The sequence below is a fragment of the Eumetopias jubatus genome, unplaced genomic scaffold (genome assembly GCF_037043125.1).
Source record: "Eumetopias jubatus isolate StellerSeaLion01/CBP00866 unplaced genomic scaffold, mEumJub1_p1.0 scaffold_2, whole genome shotgun sequence".
NCBI classification, from domain to species: domain Eukaryota; kingdom Metazoa; phylum Chordata; class Mammalia; order Carnivora; family Otariidae; genus Eumetopias; species Eumetopias jubatus.
In genome coordinates this window covers 119,727,803-119,751,443 of record NW_028274808.1, presented here as the reverse complement: position 1 = coordinate 119,751,443, position 23,641 = coordinate 119,727,803, and the positions used below count along the sequence as shown (strand labels likewise).

The window sequence follows — 23,641 nt, the reverse complement described above, 5'->3', positions numbered from 1 at the left end:
ACCTGCAAGCTGCAGTCCTGGGAGGTGATACAACTGAAGGCAATTTCAATAGAAAGGGCACAAGGAGTAAGATGGCAGTGGCGGTTCTCACCATGGGATGCATACTAGACTGGGCCCACCAGTGAAGGACTAGAGTTTTGGGAAGTCTAAGGGTCAGCATGAGGACACAGAAGAGCAAAGCAAGAGTGCTTAGGCAACCAAGCTCAAGGTGCTGGAGGTTCGATGAAAGTACATTAGCCACGATGTACCTTAACTCACGTCTCCATTTTTCAAAGACCCTAACAACCTCCATAGTTTTAAAAAAAGGCTACTGGGCTGGGGAAGGATCCAGAAATGATGCCATATGGGGTATAGCTAGAAGACTTAAAAATATGAAAGTTGTTTTAAATGTCAAATAAGCTCTCTTGTGAAAGACAAGGCCCATTTTATGGAACTCTGTAGGGCAATGCTAGGCAGAATGACTGTGTACTCCAGAGCATTAGACTGGTATCAACCCTAAGCAAGCACTCTGGCAAGCAGAAATGAGAGATCTCAGTAAGCAGGGAACTCATTACATGTGTTCATGAAACAGTGGGATTACCAGCCATCATGCAGGCTGGATAGGACATTCCACATTGGGGATGGCCTGGGCTAGATCACCACTGCACCTTCCAATTCTGAGTTTGGTTTGTTTGTTTTGCTTTGGTTCAGACACAGCAAGTATAAGAGATAAAGTTCTCCCACTCAGCTCTCAGTCACTCTCACCATACAGAGTCAGGGAACTGGCTTCAGGCCAAATGAGGGATTGATTTCCAAAGTTTCTTCCAGCTTCAAAATTTCGTAATTTTAGATTTAGATCACATCTACAACCCAAATAAATGAGAACCATTTATTCTTTCCATTCAAAAGATTCCCACAAAATCTGTGCCAGTGTTAAATGTCCATGACTGCTTTAAAAAAAAAAAAGTCACCTAAATCACAGATGCTTGCCAATAGTGTTTTCTCTTATTCAGTTGATAGTGGTGATAATGTATGAGTGTGGATCCACTGTAGAAAGAGACTTTTTAAAACCTGAACTCTGTAATTAAATTACCACTCAACCTTTTCTCAGACTGAATAATCTCTCAGTTCCTATCACAATTTTAAGTTCTTTAATCACTTGGGGAAGGGGGAGGAATCTTTTTTTTTTCTTTTTAAGATACTGCAAGTTTTCTACACCTCCTTCTCAAAGTGCATGTGGAATGACACAGAGTACTCAAGTAGAATTCTGACCAGAGGTGAAGGCAACAGAAAGATTCCTCCTGACTGCTGAATGCAAATTGGCAGAAGTTGACAATGATGTGACTTTATGTGGGAAACTATAATTTCCCTAGCCTTCAACTCCATGAAGGAAAAGTATTTCTGCACTAGGGAAACAGATGAAATCCTAGCCCATAAATGGAAAGAGCTTGGAAAGCCCTGGAAGCCTGCTTTAGTGGGGAGGCATCTGACCAAGTCCGGGCTAGCAGGTCAGTGGTCCCCTGTAAGGACCAGGACCAGGTAGAGAGCAGGTGCCTCATCATACTCCCTCCCAGCTGATGTGGATCCCAGAGCTGAGCTTTTATAAAAACATTCACCACGTAGACATGCCATCAGGAGAGCTGACTCACAAGCAGCCTATACTCACATGATGTGCCTGAAGATTTTTTTATTAGTATTACACAGACATGTCTTTTCTAGGCCTGCAAGTATGTTTTACATCTCTGTTCTGATTCCTAAATATATTAGCTTTTATTCATTTGCATTTGTGTATTTTTCTAAGCAAGTAATATAATTGTGCAGTCTAATCTAAGCCTCCCAGAGGGTGTCATAGTGGTTCTCCTTCAACTTGGTATCATCACCAGACCTCCGGAAGAAAAAAAAATCACCCCCCTTTGAGAAACCTGAGCTATACCCCCTCTGACTGACAATGACCCACTGAAAACCAAGCACATCCTGGGTAAGCCACTCCTGTCAATTATGCTTCTTGACTATTGTCTATTGGGCATAAAACATACAAGCTCAACTAACCAAAAGAAAGCATTTCAAAAACACAGGCGAAAAAACCCTTCTACAGGATTGGCACTTACCAACCAAGAAACTCACCAGAAGTTTGCAAGCTGCCCATGATTTGAGATCCACAAAATTTCAAAATAGAAAGGAACCCTATAACTTAGAAATTTAAACCCCTCTTACCCTTTATCTGTTATTCTGTTCATTTAGCAACCATGTATCAAGGGTCTAATCTACAGCAGGCATTGTACTAAGTCTAAATATACAAAGATATGTGAAGACAGGCCCCACTCTCCTGGGCTCTCCATTTCCTGGGAAGGAGGCAGATAGGTAAAGAAATCTTCACAGGGCATGCTCTATTCAAGGTGTCCCCAATGAAAATGAAGAGGCTGAGTCCCTTTATTAAAACTTAAGATATCAGGAGATGTGGGTCCCAGAGGAGGCGACGTTTGAACCAAGGCTTGAATGATGAGAATTAAGTGATGAGAACTGTTACCATGACAATAATCAAACCCACACAGAGAAGGTACGCATGTACTTTATTAACATTAAATATGCATAGCAGACCAGCGATGCCAGGTATAATGAAAAAAAAAAATTTAATTCCTTTGTAAAAAGCAAAATAATAACAACAACAACACAAACTTGGAAGTCCTGACTCAGGTTCTGTCATTGTAAGAGAATATATTATGCTTTTAATTTAATTTGATAAAATGGCATAGCTTACAGGATGTTTAAAAACACATGTCAACGGATGGCTTAAAGCCCACTTAGGAGAATGTAAGGAGTCAGCAGAGTTGGTGCCACATTTTTTTAACTTCTCATAGCCCATATATCTTCCCACTGGATAGAATCCAATGACATTTTGGGGGCCAGAGGAGGGCAGGAGGAAGGCAGGAGGTTATGCTGAAGAAGGTTGCATCTCTGAATTACAAAAGCATTACAGAAAATGATAAATTGAGATGTAAACAAAGGAAGAGGGTTTTTTTTTCTGGTCTTGGTTTGGTTTGTTTGTTTTTTCATGGAATTTGCCAGGTCCTTTTCTCTTCAAGTCCAAATCTAAACAATAATTAAAAAATATATATCACCCAATATGTCAAATACTGAGTGATTAACATATTTTTTCTCACCTGTCAAAATTTGATCAGTCTAAGGGGAAATACAACAAAAACTGAAAGAAAGCTTTCAAGTTCAAGCTAATATATTACAGTGAAAAGGATTTAGCCTTTTAAACCCAACTGGCATAAAGCCAGTCCAAATGACCAAACAACAAAACTGCCCTCAATCTAATTATATAACCTTATTAATATCTCCTTCTCATACTGTATTTCCTGATATGGCTGGAGAAGAAAGCATTCCAATTAACCATACAGTCATCATAGAACCATTTACAAAGAATCAGAGTATAATGAGTTCAAAATAAACATATAATTTGTCTCCATTTATTGCTTTAGGAGGCACACGTGAGAACTGTACAATGTCCAAAGTCATTTGACAAGAACTGATTCAGTGCATAAGAAGCAAGGCACTGAGCCAGGAACCACTGGGGCAATGACCATAGTTTTCAAACTAAAACTTTAAATATACATATTAACAATTTTATGTACCTTCCAAGCATATGCAGCATCCTGGGAGACACAGTTTAGACACTGACATACTAGAATCTCCAAAACATTCTAATGCTACATAGAGCCAACTGAACATTTTATATCAGAAGTAGTAGCTCCTTCCCCAGAAAGATAAAAGTAAAGTGGATCTAGACAGTTCCTATAAGAAGAGACTCTAAGTCTTAGAACCTTAGAGCTGGTGGGATTTTTTTTTAAATTTAGATCCATATAAATAAAGCTGTCTCAACATCAACCATCATTCTTCTGGTTTTATAAGTGTAGAAAGGTACCTGAAACTGACAAACATTGTAAGGTGGCATGTCATAATCTGGAGGCAGCTGTTAACATAAATCTCTGGTATCTATTTGTTTGTTTTGCTTTCTGCAGACATTCGCAGAATTTCCAGTTCCAGGAGATAGTTCATAGAAAGTCAGACAGACCATCATATTTTGCTGTGAAGCAAAAGCATGGATTAAGGAAATAAGAAGAAGATAAACAGAAAATTCTATTTCTCTCCATGATGGTCTTACAAAGAATACATCTAATTCCAAAAATGCAGTATTTTAATAACTAATTACTGCTTCCTCAGTTTTTGTTTTTAATTTCAAGGTTTTGGCTACTGCATATACTTTTGTGAAATGGATTTGAGATTCCAGCCATAGGTCTAGGTCCTCAAGCTGACAGTCCATCTGATTTAAGCCTTTATTCAGAATACCTAACAGTAGAGGAATATGAAATGTTTTTTTTGACTTCATATGAAATATATAATTGACGGCTTATCAATGATAGAGCCTGTGTGAAGACAGAAGAAGGAAATATGGTAAAAACAAAATAGGTTAAAAATACTGAAAATATCAAGACTACTAAGGACTTAGTTTATAAACTGAAATCATGTTTCAGTGCCTACATTCCCACCTGATGACTATATTTTAAAAAAAGGAGTGGAGCGCCTGGGTGGCTCAGCCGTTAAGCATCTGCCTTCGGCTCAGGTCATGATCCCAGGGGCCTGGGATTGAACCCTGTATCGGGATCCCTGCTCCACGGGAAGCCTGCTTCTCCCTCTCCCACTCCCCCTGCTTGTGTTCCTGCTCTCGCTAACTCTCTCTCTGTCAAATAAATAAATAAAATCTTTAAAAAAAAAAAAAAAAAAGGAGTGAACACCTTAAGAAGCATTGGCTGGTATTTTCGTTTGATCATTCTCTAGAAATTAATAAAATCCTCAAACCAGATCAACCGTATGGGCTATTATCTGTAGTTCAGACAAAGAGGCTTATGATAACCACCTTCAAAATAAAAGTAAATAAAACTTTTTAGCAGGAGAATATGCTATTTCTATTTCTGTGTATATACCTGAAGAGAAAATAATGTTTAACAGTTTTCCTTTAGTAAACCTCAGGCCAAGATCAAACCAGATTATAACATTTATCATCAGAATTTATATTTCTGCTAAATGCACAGGTATAAAAGCTTCTTCTCCTATTACAGCTATTTTATATAGCTAGTAATTCAGTAAAGCGAAGTTTGAAATAAAATGTGATAGCTTAAATATACCAAAAGAAGTCAGTTTCAAACAGATTTTCAAGAGAGACGAGCATCTCTGCTAAAGGAAAGAATGTGCTTACACTTACCTGCATTCTAGTCCCACCTGTGACCGACCATTCTATCTATTCTGTTTCCATTTCTTCAACTATAAAATAAATGCCACCATAAGCTACTGTTGTAGACCCAAGGCATTCACAGATTTCAATACTAATTGTTCTGACTATTCTTGAGTGACCCTGAAAATACATTAACACGTTGTCATTTGTAATTCTGTGTCAGCAGTGACTGAATAGCCATTCCCAGGCGAGGGGAGCAAGCATGACTGCGTGGGCTCTCAAATTCCACTTGTGAGTGGTGAGTTCAAGTTCCCACAAGTGAGGGGTGAGTACAATTTTACATCTGAGGAAAACAGCCTGTGACTTACAAAATATAACAGGGCAATTACAGAAAGATGGAATTCAAAATCTCACTATGTCTCTCTTGAGTATCAAGAAAATTGCTGAAAAAAAGTTAACAATATGATTTTTTAATATTTACCAAAGTTCCAGATCATGAATCATCATCATTCTCTACAGTTCTGGAGTGTCCAATATTTTCACAAAACTTTCAAAATAGTAATTTAACTGGATTTGCTAAAAGGAAGGTATGTCTAGAAAAATGCTGTTTTCCAATGAGGTCACTCTAAATGGATTCTTTATTTGGTTTCATAATTAGTTCCAACTTTACACATGGCTGACACAGAAAAGATAAGGAAAAGTATAAGAAGCCAATTATAAAAGCTATAAGTGTAGAGTATATCAAAGTCATATTTCTAAGATTACAGATAAAAACAGGTCATACTTATAGAAACAAATAAACTTAAAACATGAAATAGACTTAAAAAGGTATATTTTTAAACTAATATAAACAAATGTTGGAGTAAACCTCTAACTAGATTCTAAGGTGTTACTTTTTTCACATTTTAACTGGATGTCTTAAAATACATGGCTCATTTAAAGTAGAGGTTCTTGGGGCACCTGGGTGGCTCAGTTGGTTAAGCGACTGCCTTCGACTCAGGTCATGATCCTGGAGTCCCGGGATTGAGCCCCACATCGGGCTCCCTGCTCAGCAGGGAGTCTGCTTCTCCCTCTGACCCTCCCCCCTCTCGTGTTCTCTCTCTCATTCTCTCTCTCAAATAAATAAAATCTTTAAAAAAAAATAGAGGTTCTTTCCCCCACTTTCCCCCAAAAATATTATTTTTTAAATGTTAATTTTCTAACTGATGGCATTTTAGAATCACTGGAATTTCCCTGAATCACAGTCTCAATGTTAAGCCTTAAGTTTACAACATGTTTTGAAAACCATGCATTTTTGTTATATTGACTTTATAGTAGAAATCCTGAAAGAAAATACTAATGAATAGATTAATCTAATTTGTAATTAATAGCATTAATTTACATGCTATTCAGTATGTCCTGAAAAGAAGCTATTTTGTTAAGTACATTAACCATGCCCAAATCATGTTGTTTATAGTATTAATTAGATTAGCAGACCCCTTTCTTCACATCCAGTGCTGATGTAAACTTTAGCCACCAAACACTGACATTTAATAACACTGAATTAATGAGGTTTTACTGTACTCAAATGGAAAACCAGATACATAGAATATACACGGAATAACTGAACTGATGGTAATAAATCTAAGTAAAATAAATTCACAATGAGCTCTTCTTGACACACCACAAAGAAATGGCATTATTTAATACTTTGTTTCAAAATCCAAACATGAGGATTATTACTGATGTAGCATATTTTCATTTTCTTCTTAAGCAGTATTACCATCTCATTCAGCTAGAAACACTGGTGGTTTGAATCCTTGTTTACTTAATATTTTGCTTAGCTACCAGCTCCTTGATTATATGATCTTAGATATCCTTCCAGAATTTCCCTATGTGTATTTTGTCTTCACAAATAGTCTATAAGCTGGCAATACAAAGAAAGACAGAGCTTTTTGTTTTTGTGTTGTTGTTTTTTTTAATTCCCCCACAGCCAAAAGTAACCTGACACACAGCACAAATTCGCTACTTAAGAGTTTTTGAGAAATTCCCCAAAACTCTTCCCAGGAATTTACCCCCCATCAACCTGTCATGGTATCTGGAATTTCTACCATTAAAATCAGTTTGGGTTAAGGTTAAGAGGCCCTTTAGAAAATACTTAGGGATGGGAACAAGGAAGGGAAAGAGATGCAACAAAGCAAGCACCCATCGCATACAATTTAATTTCCTCTAAGTGTATGACTTTCCTGTAGCAAAGTTCTATAGCGGAGAGGGAATGTTAGGGCCAGTCAAGGAGTTAAAGGCAGGAACAGGCAGGGAGAAATGAACAAAAGCCAGTTTTAAACCAGCCCTGTGTACCACCACTGCAGAGAAAATCCAGACTACGTGGTGTGCTGGGGGAAAGTGGGGAGAGTGGTTATTCTTCTATTTACTGCCCTCCATCTTTTGCCAGATAGTTATGCGTATACTTTGTTTCCTTAAAAAATGTAAAACAGTAAATGGATCAAATTATTATGATTTCCAACGAAGGGTATTACCCAAGATCTCTTCTATGAATTTTTATACTTTCCATTGTTTTTATCCAAGAACAGTCAAAAATGAAACAGCACCAGTTTTGCTAAACGAAGTAACTTTTTTTCTGCGGTAACCTAAATGAATGCTTTTTATCTCCAATGCTGCCATTCCCTTTCATTTTTAAGATTTGGAAAACTGATCACAGGCTCTGAACACACTCTAGAAGATGCTACGAACCTGAAAAATTGCATAGTTAGTTGAGACTTAAACTCAACCTACCTTTCTAAAGTTGCATTCTGGAAGTACAAATCAAGAAAGCCGTCACATCATGGTATTACTACAAACAAAACCACAAGCACAGCTTTATTTGTAAATAGCAATTTGTTATACAACAAAAGCCAGATGACACTAATGCAGATAACTGTAAACACACACCATGGCATGCCATGGTAATAATGATTCAAATACTTATTTCTATATGTAACCAAATACTACTATCTGTACTTTGTAAAAGGAGAGAAAGTTTAAGGAGCACAAAAATTTCCTCAGACCACTGAGATGAAGTTCTAACAAAATTTAAAGTCATGGTTGAATGAACTATGTCTTATCTGATTTTGTAAATACAAAAAATCATTTGGGTCAAATCTGTTTTCCATTCATCATACATGCACTTTCTACTCACTAAGCATGTGTATACGTGGGGAAATGCTATTTCTTAGAGAACTGATAATCAAAATAGATTACCATTTCAAATAATTAGTTATAAAAATCATATATGTGACAAAATGTTGGATCCACCTTTCGATAATGCCTGTTAAGCCAACAATATAAAGTCTGTAAGAAAGCATAAGAAAAACAGCATGCCCGCCTTAAAATAAGGATTTGTCAATAAAACTTTTTTCCTATAAACAAAATTTCACATTCAAAATTCACATCAAGATCCTTAACAAAACAAATGCAAAATTACCTTTTCCTATTTTGAGACTTTCCTATGTTCCTATATTATCCACATGTGCATTTCAGTTCTGCAAAAATATGTAAATCATTTCTTTGAAATTATGGGGGGGTTGTGTACTTACAATAAAGAGCCATTTATAAAAATATTATATCATTGGAAAAAAGCAAGGCAAAATAGGCATGGAATGGTTGAATGGGCTCCTTCACATTAATCGGTAAAGACACCAAGCCAGAACATATGAACAATTATTTTTACATTCTTCCCTGCTTGACAACTTTCCATTTACAGGGAAAAGCCACACTTTGTGATTTAAAACAGGGAACCTGAACTTATGTGTGCACATATGAATGTTTTTTAATTGCTGACACATTTACTGCTATCATTTGAATCGTAAGCTTTACATTAATTGTTTTGATGGCTTCTCGGCCTTTTGGCTAAGATCAAGTGTACGTTAATTGTTTTGAAAACAGGCAATCTAAACACACAGACTGGAGTTACACCTAAACTTCACACATTAGGGAAATACTCTGATAGTTCAGCAAAAGGTCTTAATTTTTGAAAATGTCAACAGAAACCCTTAATACAAAGCCTAGTTCTTTTGAATGAATTTGAATTCACTGTTTTAACATGAGGAGCCATGCCTGCAGAAAGAACAGCTGTGCATCTATAGTCCTATTTCCAGTCATTTTTGCAAAGGTATTTCCTCCTTATTTTGATGAGTCTATGAATACTGTATTCAAGCAGGAATGATTCTAATACAACCAAAACAAGAAAAGATATTTTGTGTTCTTTTTTTAAGAAGGAGAGAATAATTTTCCCCCCATCACCAGGAACACACACACACACACACAACTTTAAAAACTGAGCAAATCTGAATGGGGCAATGAACAGTTCTGACACCCCAGGACTTCTGTATCATGGTCTTATGGCTGCTGAGTTACTTCATCTAAGTGCTCACGGGGCAAATGACTTTACTGCCTTGCACTCTAATGCATGGCCACATTAGATACTATCTCAGTTTTACACACAGCGCGCGCACAGACAGACAGACACACACACGCCACACGCCACACCAGACAGTGCTGTTTCCAATTTAAGAGGCCCCTTGTGCGCCTATCCCATACATACCCCATCCCTGCTCTGCTCCGGGTCCTAACACCAGGAATGAGGGACACTACTTAATCCTGGCGGATCTGTTCTGTTGTCCCATCCTTCCAGGATTCGTGGGATGGTTCCTCCCCCACTCCACCACGGAACACAACGAGGACGGCGGGTTTTCCCGAGCAAGAAAGAAACTGGTGGTCCCCTTCCTCACCCCACGCATCCCGGCTTCTCTAACCCCAGAGGCAGAAGTATACACGATCCCGGGGCAGGGGAGAGGAGCCAATAATAGGAATCAAATAGCCCGTTAACAAGGGGGTGCCAGGGGCATGGAAGAAGCGAGCGGGGTGAGGTTACCAAGGGGGAGGTGTGCTCCAGCGGGGAACCATTCAAGAGCAATGACAGGTCGGCGGGGGAAGGCTCGGGTGGCGGGGGAGGTTGGAGAACTGCTTTCCGTGTCTTTCTCAGGGCCTGCGGGGGAATCCCGGGGCGGCGGCGGCGGGGCTCACGGGTCGTTCCCCGCCTCCCGCGGCCCCCTCGCGTCCCCTCGGCCACCCCCTCCGCCTGCGGCCGCCCCCGCCCCGCGCGGAAGGAAGCGCCGGGCTCCCCCCACGCTCTCCCGCTCTCTCGCGAGTCCTGTGCAGGCCCTTTCAGGGGGAGGGGGAGGGGGCGCGGAGGGAATTGCTGCAATGGAGCGCCGAGAGAACCCTGCCCGAGCGAGGCAGGCGGTAGAAAGCCACGGCCACATAAAAATGCCATATTAATTTTTAAAAAGCCATAAATCACCCCTCCCTCTGCAAAAGAAAATCATAAACCGATCCCATGCAAGCCTGCGAGCAGCCACCCACTTCCTATTTCTGTCACAGAAGCTACACCCTGCCAGCAACCACCCCCCGGGCGCCCCCTCCCGCCACCGCCACCCCCGCCGCCGCCTCCCCGCTGCTCAGCCATTTGCCAACTGACGCCCCCGTAAATAAAAATGCCCCAAGTGGGGCCGGGTGGGAGGCTTGGGGGAAGGGCGCGCAAAGGAGGGGGAATCGAGGGTTGCACAATATCCTAGAAGGTCCGTGGCTGGAGCAAGGAGAGAACCGGAGGCGGGGGGAGGGGAGGCAAGCCGTGAGGGTTCCTGCGGCACACGGTGCACCCGGGCGACCGCGGCGCGCCGCTTACCTTTCACCACCCTGTCTGTCGTCGACAACTTGGGATCAATTGCCTTGGGCTCGGACATCTCCAGCCGCCGGGGGACAGCGACGCGCTGCTCGTCCGTCCTAATGCACACCCCGACCGGACCGGCGGGCCAGACACTCAACGCCGCCGCCGCCGCGCTGCAAACCGCTCGGCTGGAGGTCTGGGCTCTGAGCTGGCTTTAAAGTTACTGCCTTCTCGCGCGTCCCTCCTCCTCCTCCTCCTCCTCCTCCTTCTCCTCCACCTCCTCCTCCTTCGCCGCCGCCGCCGCTTTCACTCCTCCTCCGCCGCCGCCAGCCCCGCCGACTCCGCTCCCGGCTGCGCGTGTGTGGTGGTTATTTATTTATTTTCTAAGCACGCCTCTTGGTTCTTCTTTTATTCTTGGGGGAAGGGGGATGGGGAGGAGAAGCGCACACAGGAGCACCCACCCTGGCAAGGAAACCGGGCACCGCGGAATGGAGCCCCACGCGCGCACTCTGCCGGGATTAAGACCGATCACATGGGGAGGGCCGGGGGCGAGAGAGAAGAGGCAGGGCCGCCAATGTCAGTGCCACCAGCCGTTCCTCGGCGTCTCCGGCGGCGGAGAGGGGGCCGCCGCTGCTGCTGCTAGCGCTGTTGCCGCCGCTGCTTCCCCACACCAAGCGCCGTCGCTTGTCCGCGGCCGCCGGAGACGTCCCGCCGCTGCGCTCGCCCGCGCTCGTCTCTGCCTCCCCGCGCCGCTCCTTCACTCACACAGGCACAGCCGCGGAGCTCGGCAGACACAGTCCCGGGCGCAACCTACCCTCCTCCTCCGCCGCCGCCGCCACCGCCTCCACCTCCGCCACCGCGCCCGCCTCCGCCTCCTCCCCTTCCTCCTCCCGGCCCCCGCCTCCAGCGCCCCGGCAGCCTCCACCTCCCTGCGGAGCCAGCCCCTCGCTCCCCGCCCCGACGTTGAAGCTGTGGGCGCCCATTGGCTGACGTGCGCGTCACTCACTGCTAGGTAGCGGCCTCCCCGCTCCTCCCGCCTCCCGCTCCTCCTCGCCGTCCCCGCCCCCTGCTCTGTTTTCTCCAGGCTGCGAGTCCAGTGGGCCTGCCGCCTCCGCCGCCCAGTCCCCGCTCAGGTGTCACTGTTGCTGGCAGGCCGGGATTAGGGAAAGAGAATGGGCAGGGGGTCGCGGCTGGGAGGAGAGGGGCTGTACCTGCCACACACAGCCCCATTTCGCATCCGCCCCTGGACCCCGCACACTCCCCCGCGCCGCTTTGGCAACTGTGCCTTGTCGGCTGGGTTAAGCCGCAGTGTGAGTAGCCAAGTGCTGAGGGTGTCTCCGGGTGTGTGCGTGGCCCGCGAGAGGGCAAAAAGGGGGGGAGGCAGGGAGAAGAGGGAAGGGGTGGTGGTGAGAAGCACCGAGAGAGGGCGGAGGAAGGAAGACCGCGGGGAGCTCCGGGGCCCGCGGCACAGCTGCTGTCGCTGTCGCTACGGCAGCTGTCCAGGGAAGATCGCCAAAACGGCGACGAATAAACAACTTACCTTGGGGAGACGAGCTCCGCCTGTGATGGGTGTACGGTGGTCTTTGCTATTGGGGCTTTTTTTGTGGGCGGTGTGGTGGTTATCAGTGTTTCCCACCCATGCATCCACACCTTTTGTAAGGAGGGGGCCGCTTCTGAGCGTCGCGACCCAGGGACGTGGCGGAGTGTGCGGGGCGGGCTCGCCAAGGAGATTGGGGACGGGAGTCCAAGCGACCCCCGGCAGCTCTGAGTCACCCAGGGCTGCCCTGCCGATCTCCTGGGAGAAATGACGGGGCGGGAGACACACCGGAGAGGGTCGCCTTTTCCCTGTTCACACGCGCACGCAGCCAGTGGTTGGGACTGGTGGCACCACACCTCCCTTCCTGGCTCCTTCCAATCATTCGACGTCCACTTGGTGTTCCCGGTGTGTGCAGGGCCCTGAAGCCCAAGGCGGATCCCCACTCTGGTCCCTTCGGTTGGAAGGAGAATAAAGGAGAGAGTGTTAGGCGCAGGAGGACAGGGAGTGACAATGGCCCGATAGCTCCTTTCTGACCTGCCTGCCGCACCACAGAATGAGGAGCCAATCTCCCTCTGCCCGAAGGTCACCTCCGCTCACTACCCCTCTCTCTGACCAACCGGGCAAGGAGATTGGAGCTTCCTTCTTTGTGAATAACAAAGAGAGCTGAATAAATTTCTCACCCTCCGTCCTTCTTGTTACATTTCTTAATTCCTCCACTATCAGGTTTTTTTCCTATTTCCTGAATTGGACAATGAGCCCAGTAAAAGGCCTAATAAAAGATTTAGGGAAGCTAGGAGATGGAGCCAGAAGTGTATAGGGGACGTGGATTAGATTCGAAAATAGGTTTGAGAACTTGACTGATGGAGCTGGAGTATGGCTTGAGCAATGTAGCCCGCAAGGAAGAGGAGCTCACAGTAAAAGGCAGGGGAGCCTCCTTGGAGGCCTTCTAGCAAAAGGAGACCATGTGGGGTGTGTCCCACATACTCAGGGAGGCTGCCACCAGCTCCAAGATTCTGCTGCCCAATTCACAACCCCAGGACAGTGTGTGGTAATTAGGGAGACAGTGCATTCAATAAATATGTATTGTGTTCCTTTTCTATGCCAGACACTGTGGTAGGTAATTTGTGTGCTGTGTGTGTGTAGGGTGTGTTGGGGGGGCAGTTATTTAAAAATGGTCCTTGCCCTCAATAAAGCCTAGAGCCTAGTAAAACTGTCATAAAAATATGAGCTCTGAGAGGCCACTGTATCGCCTCAGGAAGTGGTTGCTGAAAACAGTCTCCTGAGCACGAGCAGTGTTAGTTGCTAAGGCAGATTCGGGAAGTTGGTTCCTAGCCAGATGGCACAGAGTGAGGCAGGGATGCCAAGACCTATTGGTGAAGAAGAGAGCCTGCCTGAGAAAAGACCAGGAAACCATGTCCAGTGATGCTCACTTCCAAGGCCACAGTGTTTTATCCCACATGTTGCAAACAGAGGTGCAGTTCCCACCGTTATTTGGACACAGTTGTCAGGTTTAGGAAAAACACCTTTGAACCAAGATCAGAAGGCTTAAAATGTCAGCACTGTAGAAAAGTTTTATGATGTAGATAGGAAATAAAGGCACACCTTTGAGGCACACCCTTCAGTCCGCTACAAGTTTGGGACACCTCCTAGCTGAGGTATGTGTGGGAAAAAAGTTATGAATCATAATCACTTTACAACACATCTTATTATCACCAGTCACCTTTAATGCACATGTATGGTCCCATACTGTGACAACAGAAACACATCTCCTTGGACAAAATTGGACCCTACTCAAAGGAAAACTACATAGCAGAAATTAACTAGAGACTAGTTATCGGCATACCTGGCATACTGGAATAGCCAAATCATCTTTTGTATTGAGATAATTTTTCAGATGTCCTACAATTTGCTGCCATTTTTTAAAATCCTATTAGACTGTCCATGTAGTCCATGATTATATTATCGCTTACCTAAAATTACCTTACACTTGGAATTTACATTTTCAAGAAGTTACTTCAACACTGTCCTTTGCTTATGAAGAAAAAGAAAGGAGAAAAAGGGAGGGGGGGAGCCCATTGTGGCAGAAAACAACTTGCAGTCTGCTGAAAAAAAAAAAAAAAAAAAATTTGTATTTCCCTTTCCTTAGTATACTCTCTGGAAAGCATCTGCCCAGGTAGGAATTCCATTCCCTGGCAGGCATCTGCTTGCAGCTCAGTGGGTGCATGTGACTAGTTCTGGCCAATGGATTATGGGCTAAAGTGTTTGATCAGTTTCAGGCCAAGGCAGTTAAGCAGGAGTTATGCATTCTTCTTCAGCCAATGAGCTCCCATCCTTTAGCTGAATGCAGAGGCTTCTAGGGCAGAGGAGAAAGCATAACCCTAAATGGAAAGAGCTGAATGCCTAGATTACCACAGAGAGATATGCTGCCCACCTACAAGGAAAATCTTCTTTAGACTTTACAAAAGAAGAAATAGATTTTTACTGTGTTGCTCCATTGAAATTTGAAGATATGTTTGTTAGGGTAGTTAGTATTCCCAAATTAATATACAAGAGTTATTTATTATGTTAGTTCAAAAGGTAAAATCCAGAATTACTGTGTATCTCTTATATAACAGCATGACCAGAATACCAAAAATATTCTTATTTCTTTTAATACAAGAGCATCAAAATTGTATATTTTGTAAATGAATTATTCATTTACCAGTTGTGTTTTGAACATCTGTTCTGTGCAAGGTACTGTGCTAGATGATGCAAAAAATGTATAAAGAATTCAAAGATTTAGTCCCTTCATTCAAGGATCTCAAAGTCTTGTAGTATAAGAATTGTACATGTATTTGTTAATATTTAGGTGTAAAGTGCTACTTCCTCTCACTATTGGAGAACTCAAACTAATTTTACTGTTCACTTCATCTAAATTAATTATGAAGATAAGTATGTGTGCAAAAAAATACTGAAGATTTGGAGTAATTGATGCATTCAAGTGCTCCATGTCACAGCTTACTTCCGTTGGTGCAAATCAGAGTAAAGGAACAATATTTTAGTTTGCTATCAAGTGCTTTCCTAGATCTAGAGGCATTTTTGTTTTGAAAAAAAGAAATAGAGATGTATTTTATATCCTGTTTTGAGAATAACCTGCTTTTGAAAATGTGGACTTTCCGTTCTTGGATGAATGTTCTATCATTTGACATTAGGAATTGCATATAACTTCTGGTTCTGGCTCTTCTGAGGCATGCACTTCGTTCTGAGTAGTTGATGGTCGACAGCAGTATGTCTGACCTGTTCTCACCTGCACTGGTGGAGCATAGCACTAAAGAACTTGCAGAGTAGACAGCCAGTCCTGGTGAGGCCATGGTGTACGAGAATTTGATTTATTATCGGAAAGCGAATTCCTCTGACACTCACTTCTAACGTATGAACTTCTACCCTCTTCACAGTAGAGACTCTACAGAATATATTAGTCAACATGGATATTATTTGAGGTTAAAACTAAAAGGGCTTTTATTGTTTATCTTTTGGATTGCTCTTGAAATTTTGTTCAACCTTTTATTTTTCAGAAGGCAATTTTACTCATTTTAGGAAAGTTATTTCTCCAAGAACATAAAAAATTGTTATGCCAAATATATTCAAGAATAAATTATTTTTTTTCTATTAGGGACCAAACTATAACATGCAATTATATGCTAAGATTAATATTGAGTGGATATATTTTACATAAAATTTGACAAGACTTCAGGTGATCATATTCATGCAGATTTAATAAACATATATTCATATTTTTTTAATTTATATTTGTATCTTCATCTTATATTCCAGTTCTGGGCACAGAGTAGGTGGTCAACCAATTTTGTTGAGTGAAATTTAAAAAAGTATTGGCATCCAATATGTGAAGCCCTAGGCTTAATACCACAGTATCTGCTCTCAGGGATATTTCAATATTACTAATATACATACATATATGTGTGTATATATATATATATATGTATCTCTCTCTCTCTCCATACACACACACACACACTCACTGGTAAGAAGTCTTATTAGCCCTTTCTCCTAGATAGTTTAAATTCTAATTTTATTATTAATTTTAAAATTATGAATAGGTTAATGGTGCCAAGTCATACATGTTTACATTTAAAATAGATATATGTATGCCATTATATTGACAACCTGAGAAATATTCACGCCATAAAACTATATATTCTGGCTTTTCTAAACTCAGAGTTTCAGAATATTTGAACCGAAATGAGCTGAAGTTGATATTTGAAGTGCTCTGAGAACAATGTCAACAACAACGGCAAAAGGCTTAGTAATCAAATTAAAGGTACTACCAAATTGTAGGAGACTTGAAAAATCAATTTAGGAGAAAGTTCATCAAGCTCTTTAAAAGCACATTTGCATATACAAAATCAATATAGTATTAGAAATGAGGTTCACTCATCAAAACTAGCAGAAATTTAACTTTACTGGAAGTAAGTTTTGCCCATTATTGATTGAAAATTCATGAATTTGCAAGGAAACAGTTTATTATTAAAAAAGAATCTTGATCCCAGGGTCCTGGGATCAGAGCCCCGCATTGGGTTCCCAGCTCAGCAGGGAGCCTGCTTCTCCCTCTCCCTCTGCCCCTACCCCCCAACTTGTGTTCTTGCCACATTCTGCTCTCTCTCTCTCAAATAAATAAATAAAAAATCTTAAAAGAAAAAAAAAGAATCTTGTACTCAGACTTGCCATCTTTCCATTTTTTTCTAGTCAGTGAGGTTTTGCTCTGTTAGTATTTATGGTTATTGGAAAGCATATATTCAATGGACATTTACTGAACACCTCCTAACACATATCAAACACTAGGAATAGAATATGAAAAAAAAAAAAGTCTCTCCCCTCATAAACCTTACATTCTAACAAAGAGAGACAGATGATTAAAAAGAAAAAAAAGGAATAATTTTAAAAACAATTGCACACTCGGGGCACCTGGGTGGCCCAGTCATTAAGCGTCTGCCTTGGGCTCAGGTCATGATCGCAGGGTCCTGGGATGGAGCCCTGCGTCGGGCTCCCTGCTCAGTGGAGAGCCTGCTTCTCCCTCTGCCTCTGCTCCTCCCGGTGCTTGTGCTCTCTCTCTCTCTCTCTATCAAGTAAATAAATAAAATCTTTAAAAACAACTACACACACACAATATGTTAGGTAGCCTAAATGATAAACATAAAAACAATGTACAGTGGTAAGGGCACTGGAAGATGTGATGGGCGAAGGGGTGCTACTCACTGCTTTAAGCAGATTGTTGAGGGGAGACCTCTCTGAGAAGGTGACATTTCAGTAAAGATTCAAATGAACTCATGGCAATATTTATGCAGCTCTCTGGAGAAAAAAAATGTTTCAGGTAAAGGAATAGCATGTGCAAAGGCCCTGAAGTAAGAGTCTGACATTTTTAAAGAAATGTCAAAGGACTCCAGCGTAGCTAGAGCACTTCAAACTAGAGAGAGTAGGACACGATGAGGTCAGAAAGATGGTGTAGGGTCAGATCATTTGGACCTTATACACCATAGAAAAGATTCTAAATGTTATTCTGGTGAAATGATAAAGTATTTGTTAGGAAAGTGATAAATAATAGGATTTACGCATAAAGAAAACCGTCACTCTTTTGTAAGGACTCTGGATGTAGTTGTAGGAAGGGAGCAGGGGTGGAAATGCCAACAGCACATAAGAGACTGTTGTCCAAATCCAGGCTAGAAATAAAGTGGTTTGGATAAAGAGTTTAGAAGTAAGTGGTGAGAAGTATCCAATCCCCAACATATTTTAAAAGTAGGGTTAACAGATTTGCTGTTGGATTGGATAGAGGATGTGGGAAAATAAAAAAGAGTCAAGAACTGCAAGGTTTGGGGTCTGAGCTAATGGGAGATGGAGTTACCATTTACTGAGAAAAGGAACATTGAAAATGGAGAGCATATTTTGTGGAGAAGACCTAAAACTAGTTTTCGATATGTTAACTTTGAGATGCATATTATATACATGGAGGTGGAAAAGACACGTAGGTGGTTGGATATACGGGCCTACAGAGAGGAGAGAGGCAGGCTGGTGATATATAGAACTTCAAGTCATGGCATCTTAGCCATACTTTATTTCAGTTAAGGGGTGGGAAGAAGAGGAGGGACCAGCAAAGCCGATGGACAGGAGCAGCTTCTGGGGAAGAAAGGAGGTGTGTGTGAGGTCAAGCAAACGAAATGAACTGAGTCAACAATGCTGATGGGTTTGGTAAAACGACAACTGAGAACTGGCTATTGATTTTGGAAAAAAAGGGGAGTTCACTGGTTATTGTACACCTATCTTAAATAGTATCTCATCAGTCTCTGCCTCTCCATACTGATGTAGCTCCTTTTCCGTGTTTATAATTACTTGACGTTACATGTGTGGGTGTGTTTTGTGTGTGATTTGTTTGCCCATCTTTCATCTTTCTGCAGTTAGATAATATGATCCCTGAGAGCAGAGACCTTATCTTACTCCCATTAGAATTTCCAGTGCCCGGCTGTCATATGCCTGGCACATCTAGGTGTTTAATATATGTTTGTTGAAAGAGTGAATATTCACTTGCAGTGCTACCCCAGGTTAGTCTTTCTGCTTTTCTCAATAGTTGAAATAAGCATTTCAATGGGGTGGGGCCTGGGGGAATTAGATGAAGAGGGTCAATGGTACAAATTTCCAGGTGTAAGAATAAATAAGCTCTGGAGATGTAATGTACAGCATCATGACTACAGTTAATAATACCGTGTCGAATATTTGAAAGTTACTAAGAGAGTATATCCTAAAAGTTCTAATCATAAAGAAAAAATGGTAACTATGTGAGAGGATGGATGTTAATTAATTTTACTGTGGTAATCATCTTGCAATATATGCGTACACCAAATCATGTGGTATATCTTAAATTTATACAATATTCTATGTCAGTTATATCTCAATAAAACTGGGGAGAAAAAATAAGCATTTCAAAGCATTTGTAGGGAAAAAAATTCATGTTTAGATTTTTTTAAGTTACAAAATCAACTTTCATAGAGTAAAAAGAGTTGACTCACGCCCTGAAGATGAGAAATGGAATGGGAATTCAGTTTAGTTTTAGCATGAGGCGTGTCTCTCACATGTCCCCACTGTAAGAATAATTATGTGTGTAAATCCAGGGGAGGGCACAGTATTACTCACAGCTCCTCTTTCTCCAAATACACAAAGAGTTCTATTGTTCGCAACATCTAAGCTATTCCCTGATGATAAGTTAGGCCAGACATTAGCAATTTTCAGGGAGGAAGTGAGCAGGGTGTGGGTAATGGTTGTTTAGAAGCAGTCCCTCAAAAGAGTTTGTTTGTTTTTTTTTTTTTTTCTCTCTCTCTTTCAGGGTATCCCTGATGTCCAGCACAAAGAAATATAGATAGTCAGGGAAATTGTGCTAGATACGCTTTAGGGTACCTGCCCCACCCATACCCATCTTTAAAAATGCCCCAGCCATAGAACCTGCTGAGTGAGCATCAGGACATGGGTTCACCTGGGGCTATCACAGCAGATTGGACAAAGGTGGTCGAGCATTTAACTAAAAGATACCCAAGGACCAGTGACCTTTAACTTCCCTGACCTAATTGGCAAAAGTGAGCTAGGCTAATCAGATACCCTCTGGGAAGAGCTGGGCTTTAAAATTCAGAAGAAAGTTGGTTGTGGTTGTTTGAATGAAAGATCCTGCAGGCGGGGACTGAGATGGCCCACCAGCAAATGACTCATGTGCCAGGTGAATAAACACATGAAGCCGTTTGGGCCAGAGGGACCAGAGGTCGGATTCAGCAAGGGTGAAAAGAGGAGAAAAAGGGGGTGGGGGAAGGAGGGGGGAAAGAGAAACAATCCTAAATCTGTTTTCTTTTTTGTCCTTCCTAAGGCCTGGTTGTTTAATTTTTTTTCTGCATTTATGAGACCCCTCATTGTCCTTACAATAAACCCTGTTTTCTAGAGATGGTTTGAGAGTTATGTTCCTTACAACCCAAAAGCCCATCACTAAATCATATGGAAGATACAAAGAGCAGCTAAGATTGTTAGTCTATGTCTCTGTAAGTTTTCAGAAGTTAACACCTTCTGATTCTGATGTTTACAGAAATCCTCTTCTTCATTCAAAAAATGACTATAAAATGCTCCCATCCTTGTCCATCCCTGTTGTTTCTATAGCACATCCAATGCCAAAAACAAAGAGAGCAAAACAGTAGATGTAAAGAGAGAAAGAGAGAGAGACCAACTGGGGAGTCTTGGTAAGTTTTGGAGCTATTTCACTGAATATTCTCTATGCCTGTTTTCATGTCACCATCAGGCAGGTTACAGGATATGTTGCAGTAAAAATGGAAAAATCTCAGTAGCTTAACAAAGTTTGAAGTCATCTGCAGGTCTGAGCCACCCCTTGGGGCAGCCATCCTCCGGGTGCTGACTTGGCATTCCAGCTTGCTTCAGTCTGTCAGAGGGCACCCTATCAGCATGTGATTTCATGGTAACCCGGTGAGGGGGCAGGTAGGAGAGCCCTGGAGAGCTGAGCTCCAGCAATCAAGAGCTTTAGCCTGGAAGTGACACTCACACATGATTATACTCACATTTCATTGGCCTGAGCTCCTCATTTGGCCACACCTAATTTCGAGAGGGACAGAGGTATGTGATCCTCCCACATATCCAATATTAGAGGGAGATCAAATATTTATAAAGAGTAATAATGCCAATCAGCATTTCTAAATAATCCATCCAACCCTGTGGGACCTCCAGGTTGCTGTTTGACACCCAGTGAGGAAGGCAGGTGTCTTATTTCTGTCTTACATGCCAAGACACTCCTGAATGACTATGGATCCTGATCTGCTTCTTGTACTGAAACTCTCCTTCCGTCCCTGTTGCATGGCCTGTACTGGTCTGAATGGGATACACTCCACTTGGACGGGTTTTGATATTACTGCATCTTCCCTGGGCCTGCAGTCCCACAACAGAATCCTGGTATCACTACCACTTCGTGTAAACTCCCCAGCTCCCTCTTAGGCCAAGGCTTAGTTCCTCCCTCATGCTCCGCACTCTGGTGCCTCTGTAGATGGGCAGCGTTGGACAAGAATGGACAGTTACTAATATTATACAAACTGGACTTGAAAAAGAATGCCTTTTTTAAAAAATATTTTATTTATTTAGCTGACAGAGCACAACTAGGCAGAGTGGCAGGCAGAGGGAGGGGGAGAAGCAGATTCTCTGCTCAGCAGAGATCCCAAGACCCCGGGATCACAACCTGAGCCGAAGGCAGATGCCTAACTGACTGAACCACACAGGTGCCCGCAAAGAATGCCTTTTTAATGTGTCTTAGGCACATCTGGAAGCACTGAGTTCTTTTCTGATTTTCAAAGATGTGAGCAGATTACCTGGAAATTTGAATATATCTATATATAGATATGTATCATATATAGAGTTATGAGTCACTGCCTTTTCTAAAAAGTTAATATGACCAGTTTAATAATATGCAAATTTATTGTACTGCATAAATGTTAAGCAGTTTCTGTGGATGCTTTGTTCTGGTACTGTTCTGATACAGAAAAAAAAAATTTTTTTTTCTTTTCTTACTTTGTTAGTCCTACAGTGTGATAGGTAGTCTTTTGTGTCAACCTGACTAGGTCATAATACCCAGTTGTTTAACCAAACCCTAGTCTAGATGTTGCTGTGAAGGTATTTTGTAGACGTGGCTTACAACTACAATTGACTTGATGTAAGGAGATGACCCTTGATAATATGGGTGGGCCTCATGCTATCAGTTGAAGGTCTTAAGAGCAAAAACGGAGGTCTCCCGGAGGAGGAATTCTGCTTCAACTTTGTAGCATTGGCTCTTGCCTGAGTTTCCAGCCAGCCAGTCTGCCCTACGGATGTCAGACTCACCAGCCTATGAGTGTGTGAGCCAATTCTTTAAATCTCTTTACATGCACATAACACATAAAGTTATATATATGCATATAATTTCATATATATATATGATATATACATATATAATTTCAGGTTCTGTTTCAAACCCCGACTGATGCTCACAATGTGTCATTTTTTTCTGATTCAAGGTCAGCAGTTACTCTAAATATCATTAATATTTATGCATCCATATCTTTCTGTCTCTCTGGCTGTCTCTGTCTCTTATACATGCATGCACGCAAGTGCATACACACCCACATACACAACACATCACATAGGAACACGTATATTGATTAAGAGATAAAATTTCCAGTTTAATTTTCTAGGGTAAAAATTCACTTTGTTTTTCTCACTCATGGCCTGGATAAAGAATTTCTATTCTCCTCAATATACCAAATTTCCAGGTAATTCTAATGGATCGTCAGTTGCCTAAGGTTGGGGTACCCAGATATAGACCTGAGTTGAAGAGTCAAATAAAAGTGATTTATTAAAGAGTGTCCCAAGGAAAAAAACCAAAGGAAAGTAGGGCAAGTGACAGGTAAGGGAAGGAAACAAGGCAAGGGTGAGATGTCAAACCAAGACCCAGGGATGGTAACTTTGACTAACTCCTGCAGGGGACCTCTGCAGACTTGTAAGTCACGCCTCCAAACTGTTCCCATCAGGGACCAGGGAGCTGAGTGTATTTACCCACACAAGTCAGTGGGTGGAGATGCAAATTCCTAGGCCCTCCCGGCTCTCTTCACATTCAGGGAAGGTGCTGGGGAAGACTGAGGACAGCACTGGGACAGAGATGTCGGTGAAAGCATGCAGGGAGCTGTTGTACATGGAAATGGAAAAGGTTTGGAGAGGATTTGGGTGGATAAGGAGAATCTGCTGGTCAGAATCATAAACCACATGGATAGAGGGATGGTATTAGGAAAACAATTAAATCACTTCTTTGAAGGTATGCAGTTAAAAAAAATTCTACCTCTTCTTTTACTGCTTCAAATTAGTCTCCTTTTCCCACCTCCACACCATCCTAGGAATTAATGTGATATGATTTCATGGGCAGATGGTCTCGCTCCTGCTCCATTTCCAATCCCCAAATAACGTCCCTTCTATTGTACGAAATTCTTAAATCTCAGAACATAGAATGTGGTCCCTTTATGGATAGACTAATGTGAAAATATTCCCAAGACAGGAAACACATTGACTCAGCTCAGAACTGAGATCTGTCCTGGGTATTTGTGCCTAGGTCCTCTGCCCAGCCTTGGAAAGCATT

General features: G+C 42.2%; 1 protein-coding gene, 1 long non-coding RNA gene and 1 pseudogene across 4 annotated transcripts in view; 1 reads left to right on the top strand and 2 right to left on the bottom strand.

The window, feature by feature from the left end:
• PPP3CA (protein phosphatase 3 catalytic subunit alpha) overlaps window positions 1-11,745 on the bottom strand; it is a 311,266-nt gene extending 299,521 nt beyond the window's left edge. For 2 of the 3 annotated variants that reach the window (XM_088021094.1, XM_088021095.1), the window contains exon 1: window positions 10,938-11,745. In XM_088021094.1, coding sequence (XP_087877220.1) covers window positions 10,938-10,995 — 58 coding nt within the window. In that variant the 5' untranslated portion in view covers window positions 10,996-11,745. Of the gene's footprint in view, window positions 1-7,987; window positions 8,046-10,937 lie in introns of all 3 variants that reach the window. The other variant, XM_088021096.1, reaches the window with a different exon arrangement.
• On the bottom strand, window positions 2,533-5,681 carry LOC114203391 (uncharacterized). The gene is made up of 3 exons (XR_003607973.2): window positions 5,246-5,681; window positions 3,908-4,069; window positions 2,533-3,069 (listed from the first exon to the last, which is right to left on the bottom strand). It is a non-coding gene; the product is annotated as an uncharacterized LOC114203391 (long non-coding RNA).
• Window positions 11,477-12,233, top strand: LOC148164882 (uncharacterized; annotated as a pseudogene).
• The last annotated feature ends 11,408 nt before the right edge of the window (window positions 12,234-23,641 follow it).